The 13,254-nt window shown below is 34.1% G+C and overlaps 1 protein-coding gene across 1 annotated transcript; it reads left to right on the forward strand.

Annotated features, from left to right (window-relative positions):
- The first annotated feature begins 1,320 nt into the window (after positions 1 to 1,320).
- Positions 1,321 to 11,447, forward strand: LOC149771720 (DBH-like monooxygenase protein 1). The gene is made up of 7 exons (XM_089948178.1): positions 1,321 to 1,606; positions 4,783 to 4,885; positions 5,108 to 5,274; positions 6,573 to 6,758; positions 7,519 to 7,578; positions 8,689 to 8,928; positions 11,194 to 11,447. Exons 1-7 carry the CDS (start codon positions 1,463 to 1,465, stop codon positions 11,272 to 11,274), a joined length of 981 nt encoding a protein of 326 aa, XP_089804304.1. The 5' UTR covers positions 1,321 to 1,462; the 3' UTR covers positions 11,275 to 11,447.
- The last annotated feature ends 1,807 nt before the right edge of the window (positions 11,448 to 13,254 follow it).

A 13,254-nucleotide genomic window follows, 5' to 3' on the forward strand; every position in this document is an offset into this window, starting at 1 on the left:
TTTTACACAATAGCCCTTGATATATTACTTCACCTTCTCCAGCATGTATTTAGCATTAAGTATACCGCCTTCCTGCGGTTCAAGTCCTACTTGGTCAACAGGACACAAATTGTATCTGCATATGGAATACACTCCAGCCCAGTTGTTCTATGATGCGGTGTTCCACAGGGGTCTGTTCTTGGACCTGTCCTATTCATTGTGTACACTCAGTCGCTCTCAAATGCCATAGATCATCATCCAGTGTCTCACCAATTGTACGCTGATGACACCCAAATATACAAATCTAGCCACCCAAATGAGGTTGATGCTACCATCCAAGGTGTAGAGAGGTGCATATCTGATGTGAAATCATGGATGACATTTAACAATCTGCAGATGAATGATGATAAAACTAAGGCCATTCTGATCATAACACAAAGACTTTCTCATTCGCATCCTTCACCTCAAACAATAAATATCAGGAACACCAACATTACATTCACACAATCATTATGAAACCTAGGTGTTACTCTGGATAGTACTATCACATTGCTCCAACATGTCATGAACATATGCAAGGATGCATATGTTGAGCTGAGACCCATCAGCTCAGTTCGCAAATATATTTCAGTTAATGACACTAAAACACTTGTGTGTTCATTAGTACTTTCAAGACTCGACTAGTGTAACTCAGTTCTGTCTGGTTTATCTCAATATCTGCTCCAGAAAGTTCAAAACACAGCTGCTCGGATTACACTTAGAGTACCACGATTAGAGCACACCTCCCCGCTGCTTTGTACCCCACACTTGCTATCCATTATAGCCGGAATCAAACACAAAATTTGTTCTCTGTGCTACGTTTCACTCTCGGTTCTAGTCCAACATACCTATCCGACCTAACCCACGTATACACACCATCATGACACTTACGCTCCTCTTCTGACAATCGTATACTCATTATTCCCACTATGAAAACAAAGTCATATGGACAGCGTTCTTTTGCATACCAGGGCCCAGCAACGTCGAATGAATTGCCCACTGAACTTAGACACAAAGACACAGTGACCAGATTCAAGAGGGATCTCAAAACTCACTTATTTCGACTGCAAGAACAAAAATAAAGACCTAATAATGCTTCCTACTTTAAATATTCTCAGCATGTTTTTTAATGTTTTCTAATTTCATGGTGTTTGGTTTAGTAATCATATCACTGTATGTTTTTATTAAATCTTATATGTCTTGTCTAATGTTGTAAACGCTTAGAACTTCTAAAGATTAGGCGCTATACAAAGTCCTCATTATTATTATTATTATTATAATACCTTGATTAGCAGAGAAGACTCTTGCGCTTAACCAACAACGTTTATATTTTTAACCATTATTTTCAGAAATCGCACGATTTGTTGCTAAATGTTCATTCCTGCTTAATTTTGTTTACTTAATTTTCAATTAGGTGGAACCAATACTCACACCAGGCAACGAGATGCACGTGCACCATATTGTGGTGTATCGATGCAGAGGAATAGATCCCAAGTTCGACAAGATCAGTTACATGTGCTATGATGAAATCCCCAAGGGATTAGTTCCATGCTATGACGTCATTATCACCTGGGCAATTGGAGGAAACGTAAATCTATTGTTCTTCTCCTCATCATATACTTAAGTCACAATTTCACAATTGTTTCCACCACCACTAATAATGTTAACAATATTACTCGATGTACACTATTATTTTTATTCGATGTAGCAACCTTTCATGGTCTTCTTTTATGATCTTGTTCACTAAATTTGAATTAGTACTTAATTATATCGGACACGCTCTCCCTCATATCGCTAGATCAAGTAATCTAATCCTCTTTTATATTAATCCTGTGGAAGTCCTACGTTTATTTCGAGACATACTACTTCCCGAGTCACACGAGAGTCCCTATCATTATTTAGTTATTCATCATTTATTAATGTATCTATGGATTTATTTTAATTTTTGCAAGATTGTGATACGCTCTCTTTTTAACGTTTTATTGACAAAAAGACAGAGGCTACCTACATGTAATACATACATATTGTTATAATATTTCAACAAGACCACACTGAGTATATCTGTAGATAATTGTGTTCTTCGCTTTAAATTGAAATGAAAAAAGATATGAAAAGAAAAAGAACATCGAGAAAAATGTAAAAGAACTATTGTTTGCATACGTATTTTAGAGATACACATGTGGCGCAATGATAATTTCAACAAAAGAGATATATGTGTGTACAAAGATGGGCACACGTACATAGATATAAGCTACATATTATTTGGACAAATCTTAATTATGTTACCATTCAAAAAGATATGAGAAATTATCTCAGCATGCAACATTCCGAATGAGCAGAGCTTGTCTGAGATAATTCGGATTATTTTGAGTGATGCGTTAGTGGGTAAATTTCTGTGTCATTTTTCTCAGCTGCAACAGGCTAAGATTTGGATATTTCAAAGTCTTATAAAAGTAACAAGAAAACTTTCAGACAATCGTCATCTTCTTAATTGCCAATATGTATTGTCTTCTTGTAGAAGTTGTACATCTTTGTATCCAATCTTGTTTTCATGTATACGGGTACATTGTTTATTTTCTCTTGTAACGGTTTACACCGCAATATAATTAAACAGATTTTTCAGATTTGATTGTGGCAGATTTGATTAATGCTCAATTTATTGTTATATGGCTTTATAGTCGCAAGCAAGCCTTGATGTTCTATGAAATTAGTGCTAAAAAGATAACTCTTTTTAAAATGTATCAAGAAAATATCCATATTTGTACAGTCGTTAACAAATCTAACACATTTCTGAAAACAAATTGCATTTATATCATAACATAAGGATTAAATCATATTTGAATTTCTCAAATGTTCAGCTGTGACTATATTTATTGATATAGTACGCCCTAAATATGTTTCATAAACATTTAGTTGAAAAGGAATGAGGCTCTTCCCACTGATAAAAAGAAAATGTGTTCCAAATTAAAAGAAATTGTCAATATTTGATACTGAAAATGTTAACACACATTTCCATTTAGATACATCATTATGACAGTTTTCTAGTATAATTTTGAGCGCATGACAAACATGAATACATGTCTCCCCTCATAATATTCTGTCGCATGAATATTTCGTTTAATTTTGTTGATTGATCCATGACATAAAACCTGTAAAAGATTGTGTTTACTTCACTAAGAAACGGTTGGGATTGATTTGGTAATGATAATAAAAGATGAACACTTTTAGAGACATTTAAACGCTGTATCACAGTTATCCTTTCAAATGGAGTCAAAACTATCTTATTTCACTTTATTCGCAGGTTATTAATGTCTAGAAGTTTTGATGAATCATTTAGAGTTGTAAGGTGTACAACTTAGTTGAAAACTTAATACATGAGATAAGAAGTTAGGTCCAGTGAGCGAGGGTTTATAGAATTTCTGTGTGCCAAATAGTACACATTCCATTGGAATTAAGAAAAGTGAGTCTTGACTTCGTAACAATACAAGTGTTTTGGTGGATAAATGAGCCCAATACTTGAGTTCATTCAGACCATAGTAAGTGCTTATCAATGCCACTATGCATACCGAGAAAAAGTTTGTAATTTAAGCCTTTGAACTGAATATGTTCGTATTGATTCTTTAGTTTATAATAGACCATCGCTCGATCTGCATGTAAAAGATTACCGTATTTATATACAAAACGAATAATATATTGACATCGTGGGTATTGACAGATCTGAGTGAATATTGAACATGCCTGCAAAGAAGAATAAATCAAAGTCAAAAGGAGACATTTCGAAGTAAAAGCAGGAAAATGAGTGCAAAAATAAACGGTATGCAAACATGACTCCTTCAGATCAGATGCAACCCGAGGCGTCAAATAAAGAGAATGAACAAGAGAAAGGGAAAGATAGAACCGTCCTCATATGGCCGAATTTATATTGAAACGAGAAATTCATAGACAAAACGTGGTCTAAAGAATATCTGAATACAAATTGGATCAAATAAAACATAAGAACATTTAAATCTGAAATACGTTAAAGAGTGGGTCTGGAAAGAATGAAGCAGATTAGCAAGGACGTTAAGAAATTAAGGGAATAATGGTCGACGGATAAGATGAAAATGATCAATGCCAAAAAGATTGAAAGCATTGGAGAAAACAACTGAAAGAAAACTGGAGAAAATATAGGAGTTATTATATAGTAACAAGGTGCTAACAAATAAGTTGGATATGTAGAGCAATACGCCAGATTTAACAATCTTAGGATGTATGGAGTGGACTATCGAAACAGGAACAATACTCTAAAAGAATGCGGAGAGAAAGTATTCAACTTATTCTGAAAAAAACTTGATTGTATCTGCTTCGAGTGAAAATACAGACATCATCCATATTATTCGTAGATTTCATGCAGATTCAGACAGACCCATTCATTGCAAATTCTTCAGAAGATAAGTGAAGATTGAGGTGCCGAATGAACCGATGAATCTGAAAGGTTCACTGTATTTGTTAATGAAGTCATTACCAAAATAATCAGTTCATTTGTATATGAATTATCCAATCAGCCTTGTTTTAATTAAGTCTGGGACTTCGACTGTAAAGGCTTTGCAAAATTTACCAACCGTAAAATGAACAAGCATCGAGGAAATGTAAGTTACTGTTTTGCTTGTATATCTCTGTCATCCAAATGTTGGTCTCTGTAATAGCGTTATAGAGTATCCGCTCGAACATTTTTTTTATTTTGTTCTTCGTGCAAATGACAGATGAAATGATATTTTTTAACAGACCTTCTACTATCCAGACCATGTAGGTTTCTCTGTCGGAGCTCCAGACGATCCCGAATTCTGCATAATGGAGACACATTATGACAATGCAGCCCAGAAGTCAGGTAAGACGTAATCTCTTAGTTGAATAAAAATAATTAAAATTAATTTAATTGCATATTAGTTTGAGTATTAATCTTTTATGTAATTTACATAGATGACTAGGCGAAATAAAAAGCAATAATGCAAATTATTTATTGATTTATGAAGTTAGTAAACTTACACATGGAATTTGATAGTCTCTGTTATCGTTCTTCAGTAATGTTGATATATGTTGTTTCCATTAGGCATGATTGACAACTCCGGAATAAGGATAACTCTGACCAACAACCTTCGTCCATACGAGGCTGATATGATGGAAATTGGTCACGATGTGAAGTGGACGCATATCATTCCGCCATTTGAAAAGGCCTACCTAAGCCAATCCCATTGTGCGTCTCAGTGCATTGACCATGTAAGTCTAAATTTAGGTTTCTAAATTAAGTTTATACAATTAAAATAGTTGGAAGTATTTATTTATGCAAGATTGACAAAATATTCTTCTGAAGAAATCAGAAGTTGGCACTCAGTACATTTACAGCTAGTACACACTCTCTCCTGAATTCTTAAATAGCGAACAGAACTGTGTATGCCGGTTTAGGAAACGAAACCACTCATTACCACGAGAACCGGTGAAATATCTCGTCCCACAAGGATCCATTTCAGGACCTATCTGTTGCCAATATCTGATATACATCTGTTCACCATTCTGGCAACACTGCATCCTTTATTACGTATCATTTTCAGACCGATGTTCTACCTCTTCATAAGTAATGTACGCAAAAATAAAATGTATATATATATACCTATCACATAGTATTGTATGACCCTGGAGAAGAATACGGCTCCTGCGCTCAGACTTATGGTAGATGGCTTTGAACCTGCCTCTGTATACACGCTAATCACATTTACCTTTAACTGGCTCAGTATATTGCAACTATGAGCATTACTGCAAATAATGTTTCTGATAAACATTATTAAACTTATGTATAATGATTATATGTAATATATATCACATCGTGGATGCACCATTTCGGGCAACAGCATTACCACTCAGACTGGTAAGATTATCAAGTTGCAAGAAACAAATTAAGCACTGCCAAAATATTTCTCAGTACTAATATTGTCAGACCTTCTGAAATGTAAATGTTACTTCAACACAATATAATTAGTTGTTTTGTTTTACTTATGTTGGTTATTGTATTAGATGTTTCGTTTACTTATCGATTCCTGTCCATAATTGCAGGGAGAAAATTAAGAGATGTTTATCAGCATTACAGAAAATTGTGTGATAACCATAACCTATTAATTGTAGGATAAGTATTATTCGTTTCCCACTCTGAGCACCTGCATGACTTTTTCGACATTATATAGATTATCCGTCTTAGATGCGAATCGAAGGGTGAGTAATGGAAACGTGCTGAACAATACATTTACATGGATACATTAAATATTGTTATCGAACTCCTCCATCTTCTGATTATTTTTTCTATAGCTGGATGCCTCTGTACTTCAGAATATTTCAAATTTGATTTAATCATGCTTGCGAGAAATACAATGAGAAAGGTACTCTTACCTCTTTGTTTAAGGTACCCACGAAAGGTGGGTAAACTTAAACTAAGTTAGAGTTTTGGAATAAGCTAGAACAACGTATTTGTACTAGATCAACCATCACATGCTTCTTCTATAAGAATGATTTATTCATTTTTTCAGACTCTTGGAAACATGACGGAAATCAAGGTATTCGGAATATTTCAGCACGCACATCTTCTTGGCAGAAGTGTCAAAACAAGGCACTTCCGAAATGGTAGCGAGTTATCTCCCTTGGCAACAGATCTTCACTACGATTTTGATTTCCAAGAGACACGTCTTCTTCGGGAGGAAGTTACAATTAGACGTGTACGTTATATTTATTTTGTTTGTTATGAGATATATTATTACGGAATCTGCCCCAACACTTTCTGCTTTACAACAATTTCCCCAGAATTTGATTATTTAATGTCGTTTAGCTTGTAACCCTGGAATCAGGATACGAGTCTGTTTGTACTTTCTTTAAAAACAAGAGACAGAGAGACATTATGATCACACAACAGATCATGCAGCAAAATATTGTCTTTAGTGCGTTAGTTCACCTGTTTGTAGCTATGCAATATGTCAATAAGAGGCACGTCTAACAGCTTAACCGTACGTGCACTAGTGTGTATGCGTTAGTGCTTTGCTTAACATAAGATAATCTATATACTTCAAAACTGTTTTGTCTTCACATCATATTCGGTCAGTCCTTTTCATTTCTGTAACTTGTACGTTTATACCATACAAATAGGTACCTATCTCTCGCTGTATCTCTCAGTGGCGAGCCAAATGCCAAAGTGTGTGTTTGTGAAATGGATGATCATAATTCCACCTTGATTAATCTTTTATTTTCTCTACCTTCTCACGCATTATCGCAAAGTCTTCTCCCGTTCAAACATGTGTTACTCTCAATGCATCTCTTGAAACTAGGAAAATGTGGTAATAATAGCAACAAAATAGACCCAAATCAAACATCGCAAATGTCAGAAACGCTAGAGAAGTAGTTAACACCGTCATAAGCGAATTTTCTATATTCAAATTCATTGGGGACATCGTTTCTAAAGCAATATTTTCTTCACTTTTTCAGGGAGATAGTTTAATGGTTGACTGTATATATGACTCTAGCGAGAGAACTACAGCAACTATGGTAAATAGAGTATGATATATATATATATATATATATATATATATATATATATATATATATATATATATATATATATATATATATATATATATACATACTCTATTCTTTTTCATTTCCTATTAGGTTACATTTTATTTACAGGGTGGAAGTTACTATGTTTTCCTGTCTCCTGTTTCACGCATGAACGTTTAATGGACATTTCCAAAGTTGACAAAGCAGAATATATGATACCGAAAACTTTGTATTCATAGTTTATATTTACACAAGATGTTTTGATGAAGGACAAAGTCATTAATAAAGTCATCATCGAAATAACATGTTTGTCCTATAATCGACAGAAGGATAGTGTGGTTGTTGACACACCAGGGAAAGTGCACATGATAGTCAAAATATGAAACGTTTGACGAAAAATACAAATATTTTAATTTATGTTTCGAAAACGCTTCGTGTATTTATCGATTTCGTAGCAGAACAGAACACACAAATCAAACTAGTTCATGACGTTATATGAATGACATCACGCTACCAATTTCTAGAAAGGTTAGCGTTAGTTATGTAACCTGAACAAGTTATTATTCAAACAATTAAGCAAAGTTTATCAATTCCTTTAGTAACGCAAGTCCAACATTTTTATGGCAACCCTTTAAAGCATAACGAATTTCAGACCGAATCCGTTTTTGCATCTATTACCGCGAGCAGACCTAAAAAAAACCTGCAATATAACTGTCAACCTCTAATTTCTACAGACATCTCCAATATTCAAATCAATCCCAATGAAATTAAGCAAATTAAATATAAAAGGTATTTATATATCCCTAAAACGATTTGCATATCCACGTACGTTAGTTTGTGGCTCATCATGTATTAATAACATGCTTGCTAAGTATAAAGCAGTGACAATCATTGATCAAAACAAATATCTAAATTTATATAATACAAACATAACCAGTTACGTACTTTGATCATGAGAAGTTATTATTTGTGATGAGTGTGGCATCAGGGTTTTATTGAGTCGTGAGAGCCAGTGATATCATATATACACTTAAGATGATACCAGATGCATTATACGAATCACGTATCACAACAATAATATGATGTTTAACTTTGTAGGGTGGGCTATCGACCCGGGATGAAATGTGTTTGAGCTTTCTACTCTATTACCCAAAAGTTGCGTTGAAGCAATGCGTTAGCAACCCAACCTACGACAGCATATCCGACGATCAGAACCGTCTCTGGTCCTTGTTGTCAACCTACAACTGGACCACACAACACAACAGAGACCTATTTAAACAGAAGCTCAAGGAGTCCAACATATACCACTTTTGTCAAGGGGACACTATGGTACCAAAGGTATACTTTTTAGTTAATATTGTGTCTGTTGCAAAATATATACAGTTGTATTTGGAATGATTTTTGTTTGTGCTTTTGTCAGAATGAATAGATGTAAATTTACTAGTTGTGTTTCTACTAAATTACATTGAATAATAATATAATGTCTGCAAATGTATATACACAGTCATAAAATAAAATAATGATTTTACATCGACATGACATCGAAGCAGCTCAGTTGATAAACAGATAATTTTGTTCCACAAAGTACCCTTTGAGAGAAGCCTAATATACATGAGACTATTTGATATATCATGTGGAGGTTACAATAGTTGCATTTTTACCTTGCGGAAAAACAGGTAACATTGAAAACAAAACTGGAAGTTTCATTGATTGGGCATTTTCTAAAACAATGTCGATTAGTCTTAACAGTTCCAAAGCACGTTTGAGCTCGTACATTAGGCAGTGTATTAGGTTTCTATAAATTTCAAAGGTGGCACTAATGTAGCGATGAGTGCCGTAAATAATAAAATAATTATAATGTGCATGTTAGTCCCTGATACTAATCCTACTAATTTTAAAGAATTTTTAAAACTTTGTATTTATTTACATTTGAGATCGAGATGAATGTAGGTATCATGCTTGCTCTTATTTCAATGGCTCGGTGATTTACAAGGACCTTGCGCATTTGCTCTCTATCTCTATCAGTATTCATCTTCATACATCTATTAAGTGAATTGGAGTATTGTTTTGTGTGCTCATTTTGTCTTTCAGTAAGATGTTAAACATCACAAGATTGGTATAATAATGTCCTGTTTAGTTACAGGACAAAATAATGTATTTTATTTGTATTTTATTTTAAAATCTTGTCATTCTAAGTGTATCAAGCGGTGTCTTGACAAAATACATTATCCCCAAGGTATTAAGTGTAATTGTATTTGTACGACAATGACAAGAGAATGCACTGTGGTACAATCATTTAGAGCATACGAACGAGTTGCCATCACCTAAAATACGCGTAGTACAATCATTCACAACATGTGAACGAGTTACTATTATATAAAAGACTTGTGGTACAATTATTTAGAGCATATGGGCGAGTTGCCATCACCTGAAAGATTTGTGGTACAATCATTTAGAACATATGTAATTCATTTTATGCATCGTTTCATACCGTACCTTAGTTGGGATGAAAGGAACAAAACAGAATTTGCAGAACTGAAAAAGGGTACTAAATTTCATAAAAGCAATAACTGTTAAGAAAACAAAAGATTACAAAAATACAGTCTAAGAGTTTTATACTATTAAATCTGTAGATTTCTGTGGACAAACGAAATTATATTTTGAAATTCACTTCGCTTATACTGAATAGCCGAATGATGAAACAAACACTCTAACCCTACTCGCAGCACATACATGGTAATCCTTATATCAATATTTTAGGAACATGTTTGACCATCTTGGTGTGGAGGATATATAAGTAGCTGAAGCTAACATATTAGTTACAAAGTGTTAGATCAACGTAGGACCTTGCGTTATACATACATCTCCTATAATTAAATGCAAGCTATAAGTGTCTGTGTGTGTGTGTGTGTGTGCAGATAATTAATGATACGACATCATGCTTTATTTCAGAGTGATAGTAAATAAAACGATTGCAAACTCAATTGAGATATGCTGCCTTAGCAGATGCTTGAGGCGTATTATTTCTTCAAATAGCTTATACTGCATTTCCTTCTAAAAACATTTTAATATATGCAAATAATATGTTATTTATAGCAAATAACATTAAAAATGATTCCGTAGGTGTGGTTATTTTGATTCTTTCCTTTTTAGAAAAGTGTGTGAAGCAGGTGTCAACTTTTATAGAGAAAAACTAATAAGTATTGCACCAAATAACGTGGCACGTGCTAATGTATAAACAAAGATATCAACCATGCACTGTCTTAACAGGTTTGAGGTATTGCATAATAAACCATGCAACTATCCTGCTAGTGACACTTAGAATTGGTTGTCAACAGTTGTCACTCCCACCATTGTGCTGGGTTTTTTTTTAAATCGTTATAGTCGTGCACAACGTACGTGTTGAAAACAAATCATATCGGTTTCTTCATTATGGATGTGTATTATTGACAAATATTGTTACTTTTCCTTAGAGAATCTACAAAATCTTTTCATGCCATCTTTTGTGGTGTAATACAGGATTAAATTTAAAGCTGTAGTAGAACATATTTTCTTGTCTTGAATACACATTGTACATGCATTTCCTTTTTTTCTCCATTTCAGACACTGACGTACACATTCCATGAAAAACCACCGGCGCATGTCTACGTTCCATCAAAATCATCAACGTGCCCTCAAAAATAGAGAATAGTTGAGATAGCCACATTGATCACTATACTTGTCTGTTCATTTTAGTTATAGTAACAAGAACTAAGGAAAACAAAGCATGTTATCTAATAGTATGGTATCTACATACTTCTTAAAATGTTATAGACATGCAGGATTTATATGCCACTGCACATTATGCAATAGAGTACCAAGCCTTTGCAGTATACTTTATGTTTTTACATAGGATATATACATATATATATATATATATATATATATATATATATATATATATATATATATATATATATATATATGAAATTATTATGCATATCCAATTATCGCATAACATCCGCACCTAGTACAGACTAATGTTTAAAAGTTGATCCATTGAATTCCTCTTAATAAAAAATCCATTTACTTAAATCACGTGTTCCGGGTTTTAATATTTTAAGACGTTGGCTGGAAATTCTAGTATAATGAAACTGATGATACGAGAAGATAATCTAAATTTCTGACATTTCGATGCAGATGTATGTTGTTTGTAATCATGGAAAGAAATAGTTTTAAGTATTTGTAATTTATTCATCTGTAGTCTAACTTTAGAGAGAAAGTAACGGATGCCATTAAAGCACAATTTGTGCAATAATGAGATGAAATCTGGTTTGCGTAGATGCGTAATGCAAGCACGCCGACATAATGAATATGTCTGCTTGCGACGAGGGTCATTTTCAAAGCCTCGCCTCCTCGCTTGTCGGTGGATTTTCCACACAGGACAATGTGTAAATGACCTCTTTCCTAGGGAGAAATATTTCTCATAGAGTAACCTCAACGTTCCAGATTTTAATTCTTTCCGGTATGGTACTGACCCACGACCCCATCTTGCAGGTGCGGCATTAGCGGCAATTAATATCTTAATGATACTACTTACTTTCATCACACCACACCTCAGAGCCGCTTCAAGATTGAGAAGGAAAAGAACTAATTAAAATATATACCGATGGATCAAAAACAAACAACCCACCAAGAACAGTAGCAGCAATAGTCATCCCTGCATTCAATATACAAACGGGATCCCGATTACCTGACTATGCTCCATTTACACCACTGAATTCTGGGCTATACTTGAATCACTACAATGGATCAAGGACAACCAAATACCTAAAGCAGTCATTATAAGCGATTCCCTAAGCGTTATCAAATCGATCCAAAATCGCAATACACACTCTATTGAACAATTCCTCGGCAGATCTTGCCAATTAATCGACGATATCACCACAGCACATAAATTAGTCGAGCTCATGTGGATACTGTCGCACATTGGAATCTCTGTCAACGAAACAGCAAAGTGGCAAAAACCAAACTGGGAGATCAAAACTATCAAACTTAACTATAGCTCTACAGAAGCAATAAGCTTCGCACAAACATATATAGACCTAACATGGCAAGATTTTTGGAATTGCTCTACAAACGGTAAAGAGCACTATAAAACCAAAAACAAAACGTAGATAGGAACATACAGCTACCTAAAGGTACCTATTTAGAACAGAAAACCATAAACAGGATAATAACTGGAAAAACTAAACCAGCAAGCAGTTTTGGAAGGTTTATAGTACCCAAACCAGCAACCATTAACTGCTTTAACTGCCACACCACTTAAGATCTACACCACGTATTCAATATATGCCCAAAATATAAACCCGAACGGAAAATATTTATCAAAAGCCAAAAAGAGACTGGATCACCACACACATAACCAGAGTTACTTATGGACTCTAATAAAAATAAACAATCAGCATATAAAAATATAAATCAATTCATAGACTCAGCAGGACTTAGGAAAAAAATATAATTACTATCCCCACAAAACCAAAAGACCCAGTAACTAGCTAAATACTTTGAGAAGCCACCACATAAAAACCCATAACATGTTCATTTTTCTAAAAGTATTTATAAATAATTCACTTACGAAGCACCTATATAAAAAAAAAACTAAGGAAACCGCAAAATCGGATG

The sequence above is a fragment of the Sinohyriopsis cumingii genome, unplaced genomic scaffold (genome assembly GCF_028554795.1).
Source record: "Sinohyriopsis cumingii isolate HCF-2022 unplaced genomic scaffold, ASM2855479v2 utg001707l, whole genome shotgun sequence".
NCBI classification, from domain to species: domain Eukaryota; kingdom Metazoa; phylum Mollusca; class Bivalvia; order Unionida; family Unionidae; genus Sinohyriopsis; species Sinohyriopsis cumingii.

Coding starts and splice junctions, on each gene's coding strand:
- LOC149771720 (XM_089948178.1), top strand. CDS start 1,463: ATGCACGTGCACCATATTGTGGTGTATCGATGCAGAGGAATAGATCCC. Junction 4,886..5,107: donor CAATGCAGCCCAGAAGTCAG/GTAAGACGTAAT, acceptor TGTTTCCATTAG/GCATGATTGACAACTCCGGA. Junction 8,929..11,193: donor GGGACACTATGGTACCAAAG/GTATACTTTTTA, acceptor TCTCCATTTCAG/ACACTGACGTACACATTCCA.